Here is a 23093-nt window from a genome sequence, read left to right as displayed (position 1 = left end):
AATAAAAGGTCTACAAATTGGAAAAGGACTAAAATAATTAGCATTAGCAGATTGGTATGATTGCCCATAGGGAATATTCAAAAGAATCTATAGTCAAATTATTAGAATTGAGAAGATAATTTAGTAAAGTGGCTAACTATACAAAAATAATTGCATTTCCATACAATAGCCATAAAAACACAGTAACAGAATTTTTAAAGATACTATTATGGTGGATAGAAAACTATAATAAAATAAAATAAAATAAAATAAAAGGCAAGACTTTATGGAGAAAAACTTTACTGCAATACGTTAAAGAAGATATAAAGTAATAGATATACCATGTTCATAGGTAGAGAGACTCAATATGTCAACTCTCCCTCAAATTCAATGTAATTAAAATCCATTTCTCAACAGTTTATCACAGATCTTATTAATCTGATTCCAAAATCTGCACAGAAAAGCAAAAGCCCATTAATAGCCAAGATACTCAGATATTCTTGAGGAGTAAGAACAAGGGGTGTGTGTAAGATGGGGGGGCCCTGCCAAACGGTGAGGTTGATAAATTTATTTAAATACGACAATGTGATATTGGGACAGGGATAGACAAACAGACCAAAGGAAAGAATGGTGAGCCCAGAAATGGACTCATAAATATATGATGATGACTGATCTACTGGCACAATAGAGCAGCTGGCAGAGGTAGAGGGGATGGCAGGAAATGAAGTGTTTAATAGTATGGGAACAAGAGTTTATCCATATTGGTAAAAAAATGATATTGGATTCCTCCCTCACGGCATATATAAAATAAAGTCCAGGTGAAATGAAGACTTAAATATGAAGAGAAAAGCCTTAAAAATTCATGTGTCAATACAGAAAAATATTTCTAACTTTTGGTAAGGAAATATTTTCTAAAGAAGACCCAGAAAATGCAAACCATAAAGGAGAAGATTGATAAATGAAAAGCTTTTCAAAGAAGAGGAAACATGAGTGGCCAATCATTATACAAAATGTAGTTTAATTTCATTAGTAATCAGGAAAAGCAAAATGAAATCACAATGAGAGATATTTTTACACCTACCAACTGGTACAAATATAAAGTCCAACAATTTTAAGCCATACTATGAGATCTCCTAAACAGTTACAATGGGTGATAGATACAATCACTTTGGAAAACACTTCTGACATGTCTAGTATAGCTGAGACAGCACATCTCCTATGACTCCCAGAAACATGCCTTAGAAGAACTTCTGCATATGAGCACCAGGTGATACATTTGAAGCAGCACTGTTTATATTAACAAAAAACTGAACACAACTCAAAGGAGAATAGATGAATCAACTGTAGTGTATTCATAAAATGGTTGTAAGAGTAAAAATGAATCAACTACATAACTGAATTTTCAGAAACAGAGTGTTGAGAGGAAAGGAATACATGATATATGGTATTTTAATAAAACAAGCAAAAGTAACATTTTGTTGGAAAACAAGCAAAGTAATATTTTGTTTAGGGATATATATATTAAACTATAAACTGTAGCAAAGGTATGATAAAACCAAGGTTAAAAGCAATGGTTATCTGTCAGGGAAGGGCCATGGGGCTGTGATTGACAAGATAGTGTGAGATAAAATTAGGTGGGGTCAGGTAACTGTGAATTTAAATAATGAATAATGTTTTTAGTATAACTATACCCCCAGATATCTCATGGAACATACTTATACTAAAAATTATTATTTACCTGAAATTTAAAATTATCTGGGTGTGTTTTGTTGTTGTTGCTTGTTTTTGGCTAAATCTGGCAATCCTACTCACAGGGAGATTCGGTGATATTTATAACATACTATTTCTTAGGTTGTGTACTAGGGTCATGCTTGCTCATTTTATTGTTTGGTTTTTTAAAAGCAGACACCAAAATTGAATACATGTCTGCCACTGTTTATAATTCCACTTGGAGGATCCAAAGCTTTTGCTAAAGGACCAGCAATACCAAGACTCAAGTGTCAGGTGCTGGCCCTCCATGACCACCTGAGGATACACCAAATTTCTTGTGGCTAGCCTTTCTCCTTACTGCTCTCCATGTTCCTGTTAGGTATAATTTCACCTCCTCCTACAACTAGATAGGGCTTTCTGACTCAGTTAGGTAGAGTATCCCACCATCTTCCTTCCACAAAGTCTGTAAGTGTGGAGTGTTATGCAATGCATGACCCACTTTAAGCTCATGTTCCAAGCAATAAAAGATTTTTTAACCATCAAAGGGTCTTATTATCTCCCCAGTTCCTCAAAGAAAACATCAGAAGAGAGATCACAAAGAACATCCAGATTAAAGAGGCTATTAGTTGCAAAATCACTTGCCTAGTCCCATGGGGAAAAGCTTACTGGAGGGAGAAGAACCTTCCACAGAATTTAATTGATGAAGACTCAACATATAAAGACTCTTCTAGAAGCAAGTACATAAGCAAAGCATAAAGACCACAAAGAATACTAAGGACCCCCAAACAAGAGTAGAACATTCCAGCACAGCACAAATAGCAAGGAGGGGGGATGGTGCTCAAGACATACAGAAGAGGTTCCAACCAGATGTGACATTAATGAGCCCTAGGATCGTGAGCAGCTGTTCGGCTCACTGGTGTATTCCCAGTGCTTACACCAAAGACTGGCACGGAGTTGTCCTCCATAAATGTTTGTGGGTGGAATACATGAATGCATAATGAATGAAAGAAGTAGCAAGGGGAGTGTTAAAGATTATTATCAGATATGTAGAAAGGAGGAATTTAAAAAAGTCATAGCAGAATCTGCTGATTCTCCTATATTTCTTGCCCAGGCAGACCTCAGAGATATTGCAGATTTGGTTTCAGTCCACAGCAATAAAACAAATACTGCAATAAAGCAAGTCAGATAATTTTTTTGGTTTTCCAGTGCATACAAAAGTTATTTTTTACACTATACTATAGTCTACTAAATGTGCAATAGCATTATGTCTAAAACAAAAATGTGATTTCTTCATTAAAAAATACTTTATTGCTAAAAAAGTATGCTAACCATCAACTGAGCTTTCAGTGAGTCATAATCACTGATCACAGACCACCATAATGAGGAAAGTAATAAAGAAAACATTTGAAATACTGTGAGATTCACCAAAATGTGACACTAAGACACAAAGGGAGCAAATACTGTTGGAAAAATAGTGCTGATAGACTTGCTCAACACAGGGTTGTCACAAACCATCATTCACTTTGTAAACAAAAAAACCCCAAAGAATCTGTGATGTGCAATAAAGCAAAGTACAATAAAATGAGGTACACCTGTATACAGGTATGTAAGCTCTTTATTGCTCTCAATAAAGGATTCATAAAACCTGAATAAAAGATCTCTGGTTGAAACCCACATATCTATTACAGTCAAGAACCTGGTATCCAGAGTAGTCAGAACCAAAAAAGTAGCTCTCAAAAAAACTCCACCTTAACTAGGTTTGTTCCTGCCTGGCTTTGCTCAGTCACCCTGACACCACGGTTTTATACATCTTTGGTTCCTTCTGGCTGACCTTCATGACAGCCAAACTTCTGCTACTTTTACTACTGCCATAAGGTACTGATATGCTGGCCTTCTCCATCAGTTCTTACATCTAACCACTCCTGCACTAAACATTTATAAAGCATGCACCAGGTGCTGCACAAAGCCCTCAAGATTGAGAGGTAGTATTTAGTGCACATTACTAAGGTAGGCACCGTGTTAAGAACATTGCTTAGATGATCTAACTTGCAGCCCTAAGTAGTAGGTACTATTATCCTCTTTTATAGATGAGGAAACTGAGGTAAGACATGGTCTATGGCTTCAAGAGGGAAGACAAACATTTACAATCCACCATTCTGAGGATTTTCCAAAATGCCATTGGAACACAGTGGGTATGGGACCTGAGATGCTATCTATTGCTGCATAACTGTATCATTACCCAGTTAGCAGTTTAAAACAACACATACTTATTTTCTCACACTGTGAAATCAGGGTCCAGGCATGGTGTAGCTGGATCCTCTGCTTCCAGGTCTCTCATCTGAAAACTTCCAGCTCCTTGTGGGCTGTCAGGCTGAGGGCCGCAGTTTCTTGATGGCTGTCAGCTACTGGCTGCCCACAATTGTTGCCAGTTGCCCTCTCCGAGGGGAAGCTCATAACATGCAGCCTGCTTCTTCAAAGCCAGCAAAGGAAAGCCTCTCCTAGCAAAAGGGATATTTTAGTCTTATGTAACCATCAGGAAAGGACATCCTACCACCTTTGCTGACGTATGTTGGTTAAAATCAAGTCACAGGTCTGGCCATACTCGGGGCGGAAAGGGTTACAGAGGGATGTGAATACAGGCAATGGGAAGCACAGGAACAGCTCTAGAGCCTGTCCGCCTTCCTTTCTTCTTCATCAACTCAGGTTAGCTGCCCCTCCTGTCTGCCTTCAGAGCTAGCACAGCTGCCACACACTGCTGTGCATTCATCCGACTGCAACCTGAAAGGCACCCTGCCCCACCTAGGGTTCTGCAGTGCACAGTTTGCATGATGATATACAGCAGCCCTGCCACTTCCATTCTAGTGTTTATAACACTGCATTATGATTATGTTTATATTTTTCCCTCTCTTCGCTATACTAAAGGCTCCTTGAAGTCAGAGACTAAAACTTTTATTTTTCTATGTCCAGTACAGTAAGTGCCAAAAAAGGGTTTGTCAAGTAAATGGAAGAGAGATGGTGGCACAACTAGCTGACTTGGGGTAGCCAGGAAGAGGCATTGGGAAGACTTCGCAGAGAAGGCACATGTATGCTCTTCCTCATCGTGCAGCTAGAGCTGGACACTGAACTCCTTTAAAGAGACTTCAGGAACAATTTCCAGTGAGATATAATAATAAAAAAAAAATCTTGGTTTACTGTGCTCTGCTTTCCTGCTGAGTAATCTCCATGGAGATAAAAACAAAAACACCCAGCTGATTCAACCCAGTAAAAACCAGTGTTCTTATTCTCATAATATGGTAGTGGGCGACAGCAAGTAGAATGTTTCCTATTTTTCTGGAACTGGCAAGTAGAGCCCAGAGCAGAGAAAGAGTGCTAAGCTTTCTGCAGTCCAAATAAGGACAGCATCCAGCACAGGGGAACACCTCTCTGTAGGGCAACGCCAGCCACGTGCTCCTCTCTACCGCTCTGCTTCCCCCACTGTCCCCTACAAGCCCCTAGAGCACCCTGAGAGCTTTGAAGTGAACAGAAGATGGGAGTGAACAGAACTAAAGATAGTCTTAAAATGGTTATACGTTTAAGATCATAATCCTCTCTCATTTTCTTCATTTAAAATAATTTGTTTCTTTATGGTTTCCATGTTACAGTTCTTCGGTCATCTACTATAATTATTCTGACTACTGATAATAATAAAGTGAAGACCAACACCATGTATTCCAGGTCAGGAAAGCACCTGCAGAGTGCTCTACCATTCGGATCTGACCGATGGCCCAACATGGAAGCAAATGGAAATTAGGATCAGCAGCTGCACATAAGGAAACCAATGACACATGCAGCAATGAATGAGAATTTAAGTACTAAACCCAAAAATAGCTACCATTTCAAAATGATCATTCTATGGTTTTCTCTGTGGGGACAGAGCTGGTCCCTCAAATTAAACTAATAAAGAGGGCAGCCCCGGGTGGCCCAGCGGTTTAGCGCTGCCTTCAGCCCAGGGCGTGATCCTGGAGACCCGGGATCGAGTCCCACATCATGCTTCTTGCGTGGAGCCTGCTTCTCCCTCTGCCTGTGTTGTGTCTCTGCCTCTTTCTCTCTCTGTGTCTCTCATGAATAAATAAATAAAATCTTTTAAAAAAACTATACTAATAAAGAAAGACAAAATCAAAAGCTTGCCTGAATGCCACACTCACTGCACTGTCTTGGGGAGGAGAGGCAGGGATGAGCGGAGCTGAGCTTTGATGGAACTCACATTATCTGTTCAGTCACTAGAGGCCTTTGGACCTGATGTTCCTCCGCGTGTCAAGGAACGCTTTGACTCAGAACAAAGGCACCCACCAGCGAAGTTCATGGCCTTCTGCTGTTCCCACCAGAGCACAGATCACCTTCACACTGTCCGGACACTGATCACTCCTGCTGACTGCCTCCCCTGGCCCTGTTCCTGAAGGATGACATAGTTAGAAAGTTTCTTTTATGTTGCTTCTATTAAATGTGAGCTTTTTGGTGCCTTCGAGTGGTTCAGTGGCAATAAAAACTATTCAGAGGTTAATGTTGTTTTTAAAAATTAATATTCAATCTATTAAAGTTACAGATTAAAAAAACTAATTTTTCCTGAAGCTTTTAAGCTCTGCATCAAATCTTACTGTTCTTTGTATATTATATATAGCCTGTCATATATTTTTAAACTACGTTAAAGGCATTTGAATAATATGTGATCCTACTTCTAAGCTAATACCTTCAAGCAATTTAAATTGCATTTATAAATAAATGCATTCTATTTTTTGTATTACTTCAATGTTTTGATTGAACTAACACAACTTCCTGAGTACTCAAACAACAAAGAACACTAATAAGTTAAACTTATAAGGAGGGCTAACCTTAACTTATTTTAAATATTGCAATATTGTAGATATAAACAATAAAAGTATAACTTAAAAATCTAAGGCAATTATTCATACATTATAACTTGAAGCTTAAATTCTGTTCATTTTAATATTAGGTCAAGCCGTCCTAAACATTACAGGCACATGAAATACTAAATAAATGCTTCTCCTTCACACAAAATATTAATACAAAACAAGTTGACTTCCTTAAACACATCCGTACTAAAATCTAAGCACTGGGGGCAGCCTGGGTGGCTCAGTGGTTTAGTGCCTGCCTTCAGCCCAGGGCGTGATCCTGGAGACCTGGGATTGAGTCCCACCATGGAACCTGCTTCTCCCTCTGCCTGTGTCTCTGCCTCTCTCTCTCTCTCTCATGAATAAATAAATAAAATCTTAAAAAAAAAAAATCTAAGCACTGTACTGGTTCCCTAGGGCTGCTGTGACAAATTACCACAAACTGGGTGGCTTAAACAGCAGAAGTTCATTATCTCTCAGTCTGGAGACTGGAAGTCTGAAATCAAGGTGTCAGCAGGCCCCTGCTCCCTCTGGAGACTTGAGTGGAGAATCCCTCCTTGCCCTTTCCAGTTTGGGTGGCTCCAAGCATTCCTTATCTTCCTTGGCTTGTGGGAGCCAAACCACTCCAAGCTCTGCTTCTGTCCTCGCATTACCTTCTCTGTATGCCTCCTCTTCTGTCTCTCATAAGGACATTTGTCACTGGATTTAGGGACCATGGGGGATGATCTTATTTTAAAATCTTTACTTTTATTGCATCTGCAAAGATCCTTTTTCCAAAGAAGGGAACATACACAGGTTCCAGGGATTTGGATGTGGACATATTTTTCAACCCACTCTACCCACAAAGGGGGCCTGAAATTCCAGTGAATCATGGTAACACTCAGAGGTGGGAGCTGAGTGCCTTTTTGGTAGCAACACTGCTGGGACATACTAGTTCTATTTATAGCAGCACTATCAGTGCCTTTCAGAGGAGATTCTCATAGTTACAGCTCTGAGTTCACATTCTGCTTTACTGGATTTCTTTTTGGGGAGGGGAAGGGGGTTATCTTTCTTTATTTAAATTCAATTAGCCAATATATAGTACCTTTGTTTCAGATGTAGAGTTCAAGAATTCATCCATTATGTATAACACCCAGCACTCATCACACATCACGTGACCTCCTTAATGCCCATCACCCGTACCCCATCCCCCTGCCCTCCTCCTCTCCAGCAATCCTCAGTTTGTTTCCTATAGTTAAACGTCTCTTATGGTTCTTCTCCCTCTCTGATGACTTCCCATTCCCTTTTCCTCCCTTCCCCTATGATCCCCTGTGGTTTCTCATATTCCATATAAGAATGAAACCGTATGATAATGGTCCTTCTCTGACTTATTTCATTCAGCATAGTGCACTCCAGTTCTATCCACATTGATGTAAATGGTATTTATCCTTTCTGATGGCTAAGCGATATCCCAGTGTGTGTGTGTGTGTGTGTATACAAACAAAGTCTGTATCCATTCATCTGTCAATGGACATCTCAGCTTTTTCCAGTTTGGCTATTTGGACATTACTGCTATAAACACTGAAGTGCAGGTGCCCCTTCAGATCAATAAATTTGTATCTTTTGGATAAATACACAGTAGTACAATTGCTGGGTCACAGAGTAGCTCTATTTTTAACTGCTTGAGGAACCTCCATACTGTTTTCCAGAGTGGCTGCACCAGCTTGCATTCCCACTAACAGTGTACAGGGTTCCTCTTTCTCCTCATCCTCACCAAAATTTGTTGTTTCCTGTCTTGTTAATTTTAGCCATTCTGACTGGTGTGAGATGGTATCTCATTTGTGGTTTTGATTTCCCTGATGCCAAGTGATGTGAGCATTTTTTCATGTATCCATTGGCCATTTGTATGTCTTCTTTGGAGAAGTGTCTATTTATGTCTTCTACCCATTTCTTGACTGGATTATTAGTTTTTTGGGTGTTGAGTTACAGATCTTGGATACTAGCCTTTTATCTGATATGTCATTTGCAAATACCTTCTCCCATTCTGTAGGTTGCCTTTTAGTTTTGTTGACTGTTTCCTTTGCTGTGAACAAGCTGTATATACTGTTGAAGTTCCAATAGTTCATTTTTGCTTTTGTTTCCTTTGCCTTTGGAGATATGTTTAGCCAGAAGGTGCTGTTGCCAAGGTTGAAGTGGTTGCTGCCTGTGTTTTCCCCTAGAATTTTAATGGATTCCTCTCACATTTAGGTCTTTTATCCATTTTGAATTTATCTTTGTATATGGTGTAAGAAAATGGTCCAGTTTCATTTTCTACACGTGGCTGTCCAATTTTCCCAACACCATTTGTTGAAGAGACTGTCCTTTTTCCATTGGATAGCCTTTCCTGCTTTGACAAAGATTAGTTGACCGGAGAGTTGAGGGTCCATTTCTGGTTATTGGATTTCTTTATGTCCTCACAGAATTCTGTACTAACTTCCTCCCACCTGGACTGTGTACTTTATTTGAATAGGTTTTACATTTATTGACTCTTAACATGTATAAATATATTGTATAGTTATTTCTAAACATGTTTGTACTTGACAGAATCCTGGATTCTTTTCACATCTTTCCAAACTATTAAAATCATAAACATCTAGGGATATTAGAACATAATAACTGAATTTCTGGTTCTGCCCAGCAGAACAATTTCAAACAACTGGTTAGGGATTCTGTTAGGACTTTGAACAAACTGTTGAAAAATGAATCTCAAAAAATTCAATAGTAGGTCTTTATTTAAAGGAGGTGGTATGTAGAGTGGTAAAGAAACTCTTCTGTATATAAACTTAAGGCTTAGGAAAACTCCTTAGACTTTTTGAGTCGGTATACCCGTTTATAAAACATTGGTAACATCATTCCAAGTTACTTCATTGGGTTGTAAGGACTAAAAGAGTTGGTGCACGTAGAGTACTTTCCATAGCGCCCAGTTTTATAACAAGCACACAAAAAGTGTTAGTGATTTGAATACTAGAAGAGTGTTTCCATATTTCCTTAGGGACTATTTGAACACAAATTTGGTATAGATAGAAATATTCCCTAAAAGGAGGTTCGCTCCTTCCTGCATATTTTATATTTATTTTTATTTAGGGAGCACCTACTATTTGCTAGGCATTGTTCTAAGTGCTTGGGATGATGACTGAAGAAAACAGGCATCAATCCCTGTTTCATGGAGCTTAAATTCTAGTTGAGGGAGCCTTATAGAAAGTGAAAAGTAGGGCAGCTTGGGTGGCTCAGCAGTTTAGTGCCGCCTTCAGTCCAGGGCCTGATCTCAGAGACCTGGGATTGAGTCCCACGTTGGGCTCCCTGCATGGACCTTGCTTCTCCCTCTGCCTGTGTCTCTGCCTCTCCCAGCCCCCCCACCCCCCCGCTGTCTCTCATGAATAAATAAAATAAATAAAATCTTTAAAAAAAACAAAACAAACAACATCAAAAAGAAAGTGAAAAGTACTGTGGAAAGAATGGAGCAGAGGAAGAGGGCAGGACGGTGCCAGGAGCAGGGTAGGTTGAAATCTAGATAGGGTGGTCAGGATTTCGTGGGGAAGGAGGCACTGGAGTAAAGACCCGAGGAAGGTGAGGGAGTAAGCCATATGCAGATATATGGGAGACAGCACTGCAGGTGGAGGAAGCAACTGTGCAAAGGCCTTGAGGTGGGAGTACCTCTGACATGTTCAAGGACAAGCAAGACAACAATATAACAGGAGTGCTGTGAGACAAGGGGAGGGTAAAAGGGAAAAGGCAGAGAGATGACAGGACAAGATAATGAAGGTCACTGGCATCACTTTAATAAGATAGGAGGCCATCACAAGGCCAAGAGCAGAGGGTTGACAATTTGACCTGAATTTTAAAAGGATCACCCTGGCTACAGTGTGAATAGACAGTAGGAGGGGAAGGGTAAAAGCAGGGAGACCAATCAGAGGGTACGTAGGAATCCAAACAAGAGACAAAAGTAGCTCATACCAGAACACAGTCCTGGAAGTGGTGAGAAGTGGTCAGATTTTGCTTTTATGCTGAAAAGCACTATTTGTAGATATATATAGGATGTGGGAAGTGAGGAAAAAAGAAGTGAAGGAAAAAAAAAAAAAAAGAAGTGAAGGAAGATGCTAAGATGTTTGACCTGAGCGACCTGAAGGACTGTATTACCATCAACTGAGATGGGCAGAGCAAGTTTGGGGTGAGAGGGAACAACTACTAGACATGGAAGGGGAATTATCTACATGAGTTTAAAGTTTGAAAGAGACAGAGAGGTCCTGGGTAGAGACGTACAATTGAGAGTTCCCAGCATCTAGATTTGATGATACGACCAAGAGAGAAGGTAGAAGGAAAAGAGAACTGGACCAGTGGCAGTCCCTGCCAGGATTAAGATGCCAGGGAGAAAAGTGAAACTAGCAAAAGAGACTGAGAAGGGACAATGAAGAAAATGTGCGGCCTTGGAGGCCAAGGAGCTGTGTCCTCCATGGTGCTAGCAACTGTATTTAACTTTGGGAATGTCCTCTCTGTGATGACAGGGAGCCCCTTCGGGTTACATCTGTTGTAGCACCCTCCCCACCCCACCCCACCCCCCCAGTTTCCTCTGCCTCTTTCTCTCTAGCTAAACATCTTTTGCCTTTCTGCACAGACTTTTCTATAAGGAAATCAGATAGATTTCAAGGATTAAAAAAATTAAAAAGGAAATAAAAAATCAAGAAATACACCTCAGGATAGCAACGATAATTTTTTTAAAGTATGCCTATAACTTATTCACATAATCTACATAAAATAGACAAATCACATGCAAATACCCTTGCAGTCATTGGTTCTTAGGAAGATTTCTGTTGATCCCACAGCTATAGTGAATTTTAGACCATACCTTGCAAGCTGTACAAAGGCAATCCAAATGGCATTCTCAATAGCCATAAGTATGGTCACACATTTTGGACAGTGGGGGCAACTTCTGAGTATTAGTCCCTTTCTTGTCCCATGAATATGTACTGAAAGAACCTCAGTCACTAGAGTAAGCTGTTTTTGAACTCAGGGTCCATTTTATTTCCCCTGGCATTTTTCTCAATACCCAGCACACTGTCTGGCTCACGGTAAATACTCTATAAAAGTTTGCTCAGGGAATGAATGAATAATGCCTGCTACCATTGATGAATGACTTGAACCAAACAGACTTTCTTGGTTGGAAACTTGAAACACAGACAAGGATAGCAATTATACTTAGAAGTTGGCTTTTTTGTTGAATTTACGGCATTTTTAAAAATTGGACCATTTATATTTCTTGCCCCGCCACCCCCTGTGCCATAACATAAAAAATTTCAAATTGTAGACATGCAGACTTTCTACCCCAGGAAAAGACACTTTCCACCTTGTTTGAACCACATATATTTCTAAGAAGAATACTAGGCAGAAAGAGAGTGGACTTAGCTTTTTAATCAGCAGCACTGCTGAGGACAGATGTTATTCTATTTTTCATCTCTCTCTCTCTCTCTCTCTCTAGCTACCATTTCAGGAACTATGATTTTCCATATTCTTAAAGTGAAAAAAGTCGCTGATGGAGGGCAAGCAAACCAATGTCATCACTGAATATACCACACAAGTGCATATGAGAAGCTGTATCACAGGCCAAAAGGGGCATAAAACAGAGTTAGCCTGCAAACCAATCAAAAGGATCATTTCCATGAGCAGCCACCTTATTAGATGCATAATCAACAGTCTACCTAGGGCCTCTTTCCATGGGAAGAATCGAGGAGATAAAGATTCATTTTGTCAGAGTGTTCTAGTTTTTCATGTGATTCTTTGCTGTCTCCAGAACTTTTTTTTCAGCACTCAAACAGACAGCTATAAAATTGATTGGCTTGAAAGCCAAATAAAATAAAACACAGTAGCCTACTTTATCATTTACTACTAGCTATTTATTATGAGCAGTGCTGTGTTGGGATATCGACCCTGAGATTAAAGCTAGAGAAATATAGATTCTGAGATTCTGTGGACACATAAACCTCCCCAGCCATGGTGACAGATGATAATGAGATTATACTCAGAGGCCATCTTTTATCTCAATGGAGCCCAACAGCTATCATTTTTTAAAAATAATGAATTGTACAAACAATGCAGGGAACATTTGCCCAGCAGTCCTGCAATGCAGCTTCCACGAGCCCCAAGTACATTGGCAGGCTGCCCAGCTGTCCAGCCACTGAAGACAGACACTCCCCCAATTCATTTATTTGCTGGTTAGTGGAATCATTTGCTCTCTTATTCACTTCAACCTGGCCACAGGAGGCATCCTCCTCCCTGGATATTCCTTGTATTCACCACGTTCTTTCTTGCCCTCCTGGCCTTTTTTTCTGGAGTCTTCCTCCAGCTGAGAAAGCCCTCTTACGTGTCCAAAATCAAAACCCACTTCCTCCTTGAACACACGGCTTTAGTTTCACATCTTTCAAAAAACCTTCAGCAAAAACTTTAGAGCAAATTGGTCCAGATTCAGACCCTACTTACTAGCAGGGTTGCTGAGGGCAACTCACATCCCGGTCTGCTCCAGGTTATTTACTGTGGAGCAGAGGTTAAAAATTCTTATCTCCCAGGTCCTTCCCTAATTCCTACCTCATGCAAGATTAAGCACGTGAGGTGCACCCCACTTCTCACCAGAGTATGCACTCACTCCACCTTAGCTTCCCCTCTTGGGCTCCCTTTCTCAGTTCAATTTTCAGCCCACTCTTGGTAATTAAACAGACGCTGAATTTTTCACAGCAGGATGTCCCTGGATCTCAGGCTCTTCTGCGAACCTTCCCTTCACCTTCTTGCTTTAATCCGTGGTTCTGAAAGCCTGGCTGAGCGTGGCAATCACTTCAGATACCCGCCCTGGTTGAGCCCAAGCCCCAGAGGTTCTGATTTAATTGGCTGGGACGGAGCCCGGACGTGGCCTGACAGGGAATTCAGGTCTCTGTCTGCACCATGACTGCAGCCAGGCAGCTAGACAGGCGGAAGGGAAGCATGAACTGTCTGAATGGTCTTGGATCGGTGCCCGCGAGCCTCGCGAGGCGGGCCTGGGTGTGGCAGTCCGACTGAGGTCCCCGGTCCACTCACCCTCGCGCTCTCCTGGACGCGACTTCTCACTTCCTCTTCCCCCTTCAGCCCCTCAACTCCTCTCCCCTTATCACCACCCTCTGCTAACGGTCAGGTCCGCAGCCCTCACCGATAAGACAGGAGGAGCGCCGGGCACACCGCAGCAGCACATCCGCCGACGCCCCGGGCCTGCCCTGCCTGGTCTCCTCTCGCTGTGCTCGGGAAATGTCCCTGTTGCTGCGAAAGACAGGAGTGTCCACTCAGACCCTGGAGCTCCCTCCTTCCAGCAATCGTCACCACAACTCTCCTGAATCATCACTTATTCCCTCTTCACTGGATCATTCCCACCAGTAACCACATGCTGTAATAATTCCCGTGTAAAAATAAGCAACCTTCCCCCCCCATCCCCCCCGTTACTGCACATGCCCCTCCAGCTACAGGTCCCTTTTTAGGAAAGAAAACAAGGTAAAACTAACTAGTCCTCGCTGGCCTCCAGTCCCTTCCTCCCGGCGCCGCTCGGGCTTCCTGCGGGCAGGCTTCACCCCGCGGCTGCGCGGCACCAGCGGGCTCGAGGCGCCAAGTCACCGGCCCACGCTCAGGCCCCCGGCGGCACGGGTCCTGCTCCTGCTCCTGCTCCTGCTCCTCCATCGCCGGAGCTCCTCTGCCTTCTTAACGCTCTTCCGCGACTGCCACCGCAAGCCCCCAGGAGTCAGATCTCCGCCTACGCTCCCCGGCCACGGGCTCCAGCCTAACCCCGCGGCTTCACGCGCCCTTCAGGTCCTGTGTGTGACCCCGAGATCAAGCTCTCCGGCCCGACAGCGCTCGGCCCAGCCAGCTCCTCCCTGACATCACCTGGCTCTGTCCCTGCAACGTCAAAGGTCACACTGCCGCTGAATTCCGGAACCCCCCCCCCCCCCGAAATCTTGGGCTCCTACCAAGGTCTCCATCTCCGCGAGAAGTTCTACTGTTGGAGGCTGTTGGTAGCGGTGCTCCTCGGGCCCAACACCCCGTTCGCGGCTCCGCGGGGTGGCAGCCGGAGGGCCGGCCCTGGGCACTGGCTGTCGCCGCCTGAGGCTCTGTCCGTGGCCCCGCGGGGGGGGGGGGGGGACCCGGCTCCCAGGCCCGCAGGGCCCTCGGCTCGCCCGGCTCGCCCGGCTCGCCGCCCACGTCGTGTGGGAGAGTGAAAGCCGCCGCTCTGGGGCCCCACGGAGCATGCGCGTGCTCGTGCTCTGGCCTCTGACCCTTGACCCGCGGCCCCGTCGGCCCTCCGGAGGCCCGGATGTCCCGCTCCTGGGGCCCAAGCTGCCAGCACCGCTTTCGACGTTCAACCAAGATATTGGTCAAAAAAGAGAGAGAGAGAGAGAGAGAGAGAGAGAGAAAGGAATAGAGAAAGAAAAAGAAAAAGAGAAATAAAGAGAAGAAAAGAAAAAGAAAAAGAAAGAAAGAGAAGGAAATAAGGAAAGAGAAGAAAGAAGAAAGAAAGAAAGAAAGAAAGAAAGAAAGAAAGAAAGAAAGAAAGAGAAAGAAAGAAAGAGAAAATGAAAGAAAGGAAAAGAAAGAGAAAGAGAAAAAGATTGAAAAAGGAGAAAGAAAAAGAAAGAAGAAAAGAAAGAGAAAGAGAAGGAAATAAGGAAAGAGAAGAAAAAGAAAGGAGAAAAGGAGAAAGAAAGAAAAAAGAAAGAGTGAAAGAAAATGAAAGAAAGGAAAAGAAAGAGAAAGAAAGAAAGAGAAAAAGAAAAAAGAAAGAAAAAGAAAGAGAAAGAAAGAAGAAAAGAAAGAAAGAAAAAGAAAGAAGAAAAAGAAAGAGAAAGAGAAGGAAAGAAGACAGAAAGAAAGAAGAAAAAGAGAAGGAAAGAGAGAAAAAGAAAGAAAGAAAGAGAAAGAGAAGAAAAGAAAGAGAGAAAGAAAGAAAAAAGGAATTCTCCATTTGTACGTTTGTAGTAGTCCAAGCCCAAGCCTTAGAAGTCTCTTTAGGACACGACTCTCACTACCACGTCCAATCCATCAGCAAATCCTCCGTTGTACGCGTCTTTCAATACCACTAGCTGAACCACAGCCATAATTAAAATTTGCTGAACAGCGTTCCATCCGTAACAATAAACACACACACAGAGCGCCCCAGCACTGTGTTAAATGCCTGACATAACTTATTTATTGTCCATAACAAGCCTGTGCTGGGTGGAATTGCCCAAAGAGGACCTGGCCCAAAGTCCCATAGCTAGTGAGTGAAAAAGCTGAGATACCTAGGCAATAGGATTCCAAGTCCACGTGCTGGACTACAATGCTTTACATTGATCGCGGTGCTTGGGTAATTGCATTGTGTAGAAGTTTCCAGTGCTATACATGTTGTTTTGACCACCTTTGTGTACAAAGCCTTTTCCTCATTTAGAACCATTCTCAGAAGTTGAATTGCTCAAAAGAGCATAAACATTCTTAATCCCTAAAGTGGCTAACCTATTATCAATGAACATTGGCTTTTTGAAATCTGAAGTCATATGCAGTTACTAAGGGCTGTTTTCTGAGTAGAGAAGAAAATCTAACGTTGAACGTTAGCTAAGTTTGACCCTTGATTTAATCACCGTGTATCTTACATATTCGTTCAATCTTGTGGTCTTCAGTTTCCCTATTTGTAAATTCAAGATAATCCCTACATTACAACTTCCTCACAGAGATGCTTTTATCAGGCTCTAATTTCTGTAAAAAGAAGAAATTTTAGTGTTTTTTCTCCCCAGCAAACTATAAACTCTGAAACTTAGATCTATGACTGTTCTACTCCAGAAAGGGGTTGATCTGTTGCATCTTTTAGACCATGAAACACTGAATTCTGACTTTAAATGGCTTTGCAAATCTGAATTTTACACTGACCTTGGCTCACTTCTTATTGTTTCAAGATCCTCTTCTACACACTATCTGGACCTGAAGGAAAGATTGAATGGCGCTATATTTGTCATGATTGTATATCAACTGTGACACACATATTTTATTTCTCATGTTCTAATCTTAACTTTGATATCATAGGTTTGGATAATGAATAGCCAATAATAAGCTTTTATGTCCTTTTTGTTTTTTTTTTTTCATCTTATTCCCAGTCTTTGGAAGATCCATATGCTAAAATGTGGAACCTGTAAATTATATGTACCAACACTTTATTTTTTACAAAATTTTCACCCCTTTTTCCAGAACTAACTGTATCTTCTACCCTCAGTCAAGAAAAACTAAAAGACACGTATTTGAGAAAGGGGAAATTCTCAGAAGCCAAGAAGTCCTTTCTCCTTTCATTTTCCTTTCTCCATGTGCTGAATTGGCTATTTGCAGTTGGTTGTATTGCTGATCTTTTCTATCTCTCCTGAATCTGAAAGGTTGGAAGCCTGGGAACCATATTTCTCAGAATACGAAGCCAGCAAATATCCCAGTCTAGAGTCTGGCAGTGCCAGACAACTATGAGAGATGAGGAAGGCAGAGGGAAGCCGGAGCCGTATTCTTCCTCTAGCAACAGATCTGAGATTTTGTTGTGGCCTCTGGGTGTCCTGTCACAAATGGTTTGCCTCAGGAGGCAGTTTCCAAAAGTTCCTGACCAGTGTGGCAATATATCCCAGAAAGTTAGCTGCAAACCTGAGAGCCAATTATGGGCTCTCCTTCCTTACCTTTGCTCCTCTAGCCTTTCCAACTGTTTTATAAGTGCCCAATTGCCTATTTTAAACACCTTCCTGCTTCGAGTACCCAGAATGGTTTCAGTTTTCCTAACTGAAGCCTGGTTGATGTGTCCCATCTCCCAGTTTATATAAACCCATAATCAGGCATTTACCTAAAAGAAACACAAGTCTGATTTAGATTACCAGTAACAGATCACTAACCCATAAATTGTAAACGGATTTTAACCAAAAAGTAGCCCCTTTACGTGATTTCTTTTTCTACTACTAGGTCTTGGGGAATTCTATATCAAGAATTACACCACAGAGGCCAGATCTAAAAAACATAATACCAGTATCACCAATGTTTCAAAGTGATACCTTGAGGATGACTACATCCATTCATGCCCCTCCTTAATATTTTCAAATATTTTATTTGTTCCTTAGCACCTAGGGAATGTTCAAAGTTTTGGTTAAATGTAAAAATAAGTGTGGAGTTTCTATTTGCCTTGGAGTAAACAGTTCACACACTTCACATTTAAGTTCACTTTAGCACACATAAACAGGTCATCAAGTCTCTTAGGTTCCCATTTTGATGAGCAATTCAATTTTATTCCAGAAATCCTTTCCCCCTGTATTGATGATGGATTTATAACTACACATTTCAGAGCTACTTTAATCTCATGGATTTTATTTTTTAGAGATTTATTTATTTGAGAGAGCACATGCATGAATGGGGGGGACAGGGGGAGAGGCAGAGAATCTCAAGCTGACTCCCCACTGAGCAGGGAGCTGGATGTGGGGATTGATCCCAGCACCCCGAGATCAAAACCTGACTTGATATCAAGAGTCAGATGCTTAACTAACTGGGCCACCCAGGCGCCCCTCATAGATTTTAGATGGTCTTCCTAGTGTACACTAAAGCTTGAGAACCACTTTTTTTTATTTGAGAGAGAGAGCTAGCGAGCGCATGCATGAGCTTGGGGGGAGGGGCAGAGGGAGAGGGTAAAGCAGGCTCCCCGCTGAGCAGGGAGCCTGATGCAGGGCTCAATCCCAGGATCCTGCTGAGATCATGACCTGAGCTGAAGGCAGATGCTTAACCAACTGAACCACCCAGGCTCCCCAACCTTCAGAACCATTGTAAAAAGTGAAAACAGAGCTCTTTCTCTTTGAAATCCCTACAAAAGGAGTGTAATCCAGAGAATCCAAAGACTTAGGGTTCTTTCCAGGATTCCTATGTGGGAGGTGGATGTATAGAATCACAGAATTTTGGGAGCCCTACATTTAGTAGGCCAGTGATCATATCTAGGGTTTTATTGACAATTTAGGGCAGAATAGAAATTGGAACCCAGGTATTCTGAATTTCGATTTACTGTTTTAAGATGGATGTCATGTACATTTGTGTGAGTGGTGAACTGAACAACTCTAGGTATGCCAATCATACTGTGGACATGCATATATATTAGTATAGTTTTCTGATACATAGTAGTAAAGTTCTAACGAAATTAATGTATCAGATGATTTTCCAATAGATGCAAGCTGATTATCTTGAGGAAAGGAGAGTATTTTCTAATGTGCACAAAGATAAAACCTGGGCTTGTGACAGGTGGCCTCCCCCCTTTCACTTTTTCAATATAACCGTGTGACTAATATGGAATGTGCAGGCTCTAAACTCAGTAACAAATACAACACAGATGGTTTATGGAAATTAGAATTGTTCAAACTTGAAGTTGCTGATACAGAAAAAATTTATGAAGTTTTGCTGTACAAAACTGCAACTCTCTAAAAAGCTGGCAAGATTTGCACACTCCAAGATTGGCTGACCCAGTGAATTGCAAACCGTGTTCATGGATTGGCATGCAAAGGTACTGCATTGTATCCATAGCACAATGTGACTCACATTCTTACTGATGTCCACTGGAATCTTCACATGTGATTTTGGTAACCATTTTACTATCATTTGCACTAGAAACCTTTAGTTCACAAATTATATCTGATAAAACGCTCTGAATTCCTAATCATTGCCATTAATAGTTTACCATCTGCTAATTTGGGAGAAAGCACACTCTAAAAAGTACTGGAGAGAATGCTGTAAAAATATAATACACCATTAGGGCCCCCAAAAAAACCCAACCCCCAGAATCTCCCACCCTGACATTATTCCTCTGTGAAAACTAGTCTTAAATCATGAATATTTTCAATTAAGTGATGTGTTCAAGAGAGCCTCACTCACAAAATGCAGCTTCCCTTACTTTAAAAATCTGTCATGTTTTTTTAAGTGATTCTAACCCCATGCCTATGCCTGAAAGACAATGTATAAAACTGGAAGGAGCCCTAGGGGTTTCCAATTTAATATCACAGTTAGCAGTCCGCCAAGGAGATATAATTCTGAGGTAAGTATCCCAGAGGTCAGATCTGTGTTTGCAAGTTTTGGATTCTTTTTGGTACACAGTGAGATGGATCATGATGTAGAACAAGACTTTGGTTGTTTTTACTCTCGGTTCTAATAGGGCTAAGTCACCTTCACGGGTGTCTTCACAGGCTTACCTTCGTTATGGCTATTCAATCAATTAAAAGCATTCTTCTCCCCCATCGCAAATGATTAAAGGATTAATGGGCTCATAATACAAAACACTCTTAACCTCATGAAATTACTGACCTGGGACATGGCACGCCCTGTCGTACGTGGGGTGGTGCCAGCAGATGAACAGAGCTATACCGCCTGTTCCCAGGTCTCCCCCATGGCCCACCAGCTAATATTGATGCTGCTGACTTCACCCAGTCCTGGACCCTAGGCCTTCTGACCATGGGCTGTGCAGATGCTCAGGATGTCTGGGGAAACAGGGGCAGCGAAATTTCTAAATTTTGATTATCGGTATGTACAAAACGCATCAAAAGGCTGATTGTGAGGGTAATCAGAGCTCTGTTAGAGGCTTACATTTATTCTCTGATTTAGTACTGTTTGTATTTGGAGTTCCACAGTGGGGGCCATGATCATTTCAGGGCTCAGTGCTTGTAAAGATCACATGATGGCCCCAAGTCTACCACTCACTTAAAAAAAAAAAATTCAACAATGTATTTCCAAAAAATTCTTTCCTTCCAGGCAGGCAGTTTTCACAAAGAAGCAGACTCTGTCACCAGCACAGATATATGAGAACACCTCGGGCGGTGCCACAAATCCAAGAAAATTAAATCTTGTTTGGCTCGGGAGTAGCCCATGCCTTGAGTCAAGGGTTGGTCTGAAAAGGTCTAGATCGAATTTTTAGAACCATCACCTCAATGACTTGAAGGTAAGTTTGGGGTCCTAGGATTTGAGGGAAAATATTCTTTCTTCATCTTTTCTCCAACTAAGAGATGGGTTTGCCATGCTCTGGGCAAGTCCTGTGACCCCAGCCACTTGTCATTTCCAAATATACACAACTTCTCTACTCTTACACCATCTCTGAGATATGTGTGCACACATAAAAACAAAAGCTATATATTTCCATCACAAATTTCCACACTTGGATCCCCTCCAGACACTATTCTGAATACAAAATTCTGCTGCAGGGTACTAAAAATGGTTCTTACCTCAAAATAAAACCTTTAAAGATCCCTTAGTAGCTATTCAGGGACTGGAATTCAATTTCAATCCTCCACCCTTTGGCCAGCTGTAGATTCAAAATGCTTACATAAAACATTGCAAGTATGTACTTCATGGCAAACCTGATTTTTCTTCTGCAATAGAAATGTGTGTTATACTTACCACAGACTATATTTTTACTTAGAAAATACACAAAGCAATAATGCATTCAACAAGAGGGAACAAATTATTTTATTTTATTTTATCAGGAACTTTGACATAAGCTTCAGATAGACCCACTTACTACATGGAGTTTGTGAAATCTACACCTTCAAATCATAATACTCTCTATTTTAGGCCATTCCATCTAAAAAGCATGACTTCTCAAATCCTTTTATTCCAAGTAGTTCTTGCACATAAATGTTACATCACAATAGCAAAAAAAATGTAAACTTCTTTTGCAAACTACATAAATAGTATAATAACTGCCTTGAAGTTATTCTTATTTTAAAATCAGAATATATTCTAAATGCTTTACATAAAAACTTTGGTCAGTAGCCTATGTGTATGAAACTTTTTTTTTTACTGACTTGCCTTTCATGTTTACTTAGGTCTTTGACAGAGATGATTTTTAAATAGGACTCAGATCAAAATTCATTCCATACGGAAGACAAGTACCGGAAATATGTCGATAACTCTGGGCAAAATATGAAATGTGACAATTATTCCACATACTAAGTCTGACAAGCCACCAGTGATATGGAGGTAAGTGAAAATAAGGACTCAAGTCAAGCTCATATGTGATCCTATATGAAAGGAATTCAGCCCACTTATCAATATACCTTCTACTCTGCTCTGTGTCTGTTTGCAAATGAGTCACTTCTTTTTCTTTTCTTTTAGAGCATGACAGGTCATTTCTACAGCTATAGTCCTAGACTGAAAGTCTAGGTGGCCAGTGAATTTACTTCACCATCACTGTCCTTGAGGTCTTTAAATACAAATTAGAAATGTATAAACATACAGGAGTGTATACACACCCATGCACACTTAAGACGACCACTTTAAGGCCTTTTTTGTGTGTGTGTGCTGCTTCAAGAGAAGTTTCTAACATGTACCTGTTTTTGTTATTTAAGTAAATCTTGCTCAGAATGTTCTTTCAGCTAAAAACCAAGTCAAATCTGGAGTCCTTACTGATTTGCTATTCTGAGATTCCTATGGAACAACTAGCTACTGGCCATGGTTTCTTTGAGGAAACAAATATCATAGCTGAAGCATTTTCAAAATTTTAAATGCATGCAGAAAGAACTACATAGGCTTTCCAAGCAGCTATATCAAGTGGCTCAAGTAACATTATTATTTATCTTGGCCTAAGGCCCTTTATCAACATCCTTTTAAAACACAAAGAGAATGGCTACAAGATGGTGACAGGGCCCAGAATGGTCCTCCAAGCAGTTCCAAGGACATCACTGAGGATTCCACTGTGCTGTCTCTCTCTTTTGTGCATTTTCTCCAAATGCACTGTGTCCCCTCTTTACTGCTCATGCTTTGAAATTATGTAATTTTAAAAAATCTACCAGTGATTCATTTAGACCTGAAATAACACTGTAGGTGGGTGTAGTTAGAGACAGGTAGCCATTCTTAACAGCTCCTCTCCCAGAGGAGGCCCTGGTAGGCACACCCACAGTTTAGGAACTGCTCTTGTTGCAGACTGTGCCTTGGCTGATACTGTCTTCCTTATACTGGCTGCCTGTGTCGCTCCGGCTGAGGATGGTGGAGGCGATGCGGGAGGGGCGTCTCTCTGAGTTCTTCTCCTGAGAGAAGCAGCAGATCATCTTCTTCATGGTGCTGTACATGTCCTCATCTTTGTAGGAGTAGATGATGGGGTTCATGACTGAGTTCAGCAGTGCCAGCAGCAGGAACCACCTTTTCACATGCTGCACACCACACTGCGTGCAGTTCAGGCCGTCGAGCAGCAGAACGACCAGGCCTGGGGTCCAGCACACGACGAAGGCCCCTGCGGGGAGAGAAAAGGAAGCGGGCTGCTCAGTTAGGTTTCCTCTTGCCCTGCTTTCAGTCAGTGGCAACAATGACCTTGAGGATTTGTTTTTTGTTTTGTTTTTTGAGGATTTGTTTTGACAACTGCAAAGCCCACTTACATCCATCCTCTGAGCACTTGAGTCCTGGGCTCGTTAGGGGTGAACAGCTGGCCACCTCCTTGACTGTTCTCTGTGTTCTATTTCAGCTCCTTACCTGCTTTCCCAGGACTCG

At 41.6% G+C, this 23093-nt stretch overlaps 1 protein-coding gene and 1 long non-coding RNA gene across 6 annotated transcripts in view; one reads left to right on the top strand and one right to left on the bottom strand.

Annotated features, from left to right (window-relative positions):
* Positions 1-14256: 14256 nt before the first annotated feature.
* On the top strand, positions 14257-21520 carry LOC118354922 (uncharacterized). The gene is made up of 3 exons (XR_004816353.2): positions 14257-14512; positions 20367-20553; positions 21437-21520. It is a non-coding gene; the product is annotated as an uncharacterized LOC118354922 (long non-coding RNA).
* Positions 21054-23093, bottom strand: part of LPAR3 (lysophosphatidic acid receptor 3) — a 96266-nt gene continuing 94226 nt past the window's right edge. For all 5 annotated transcript variants that reach the window (XM_049111752.1, XM_025417805.3, XM_025417804.3 and 2 more), the window contains exon 3: positions 21054-22839. In XM_049111752.1, coding sequence (XP_048967709.1) covers positions 22511-22839 — 329 coding nt within the window. In that variant the 3' untranslated portion in view covers positions 21054-22510. The remainder of the gene's footprint in view (positions 22840-23093) is intronic.

This window comes from Canis lupus, chromosome 6, assembly GCF_003254725.2.
Source record: "Canis lupus dingo isolate Sandy chromosome 6, ASM325472v2, whole genome shotgun sequence".
Lineage (NCBI taxonomy): Eukaryota > Metazoa > Chordata > Mammalia > Carnivora > Canidae > Canis > Canis lupus.
This window is presented reverse-complemented; position numbering and strand designations above follow the sequence as displayed.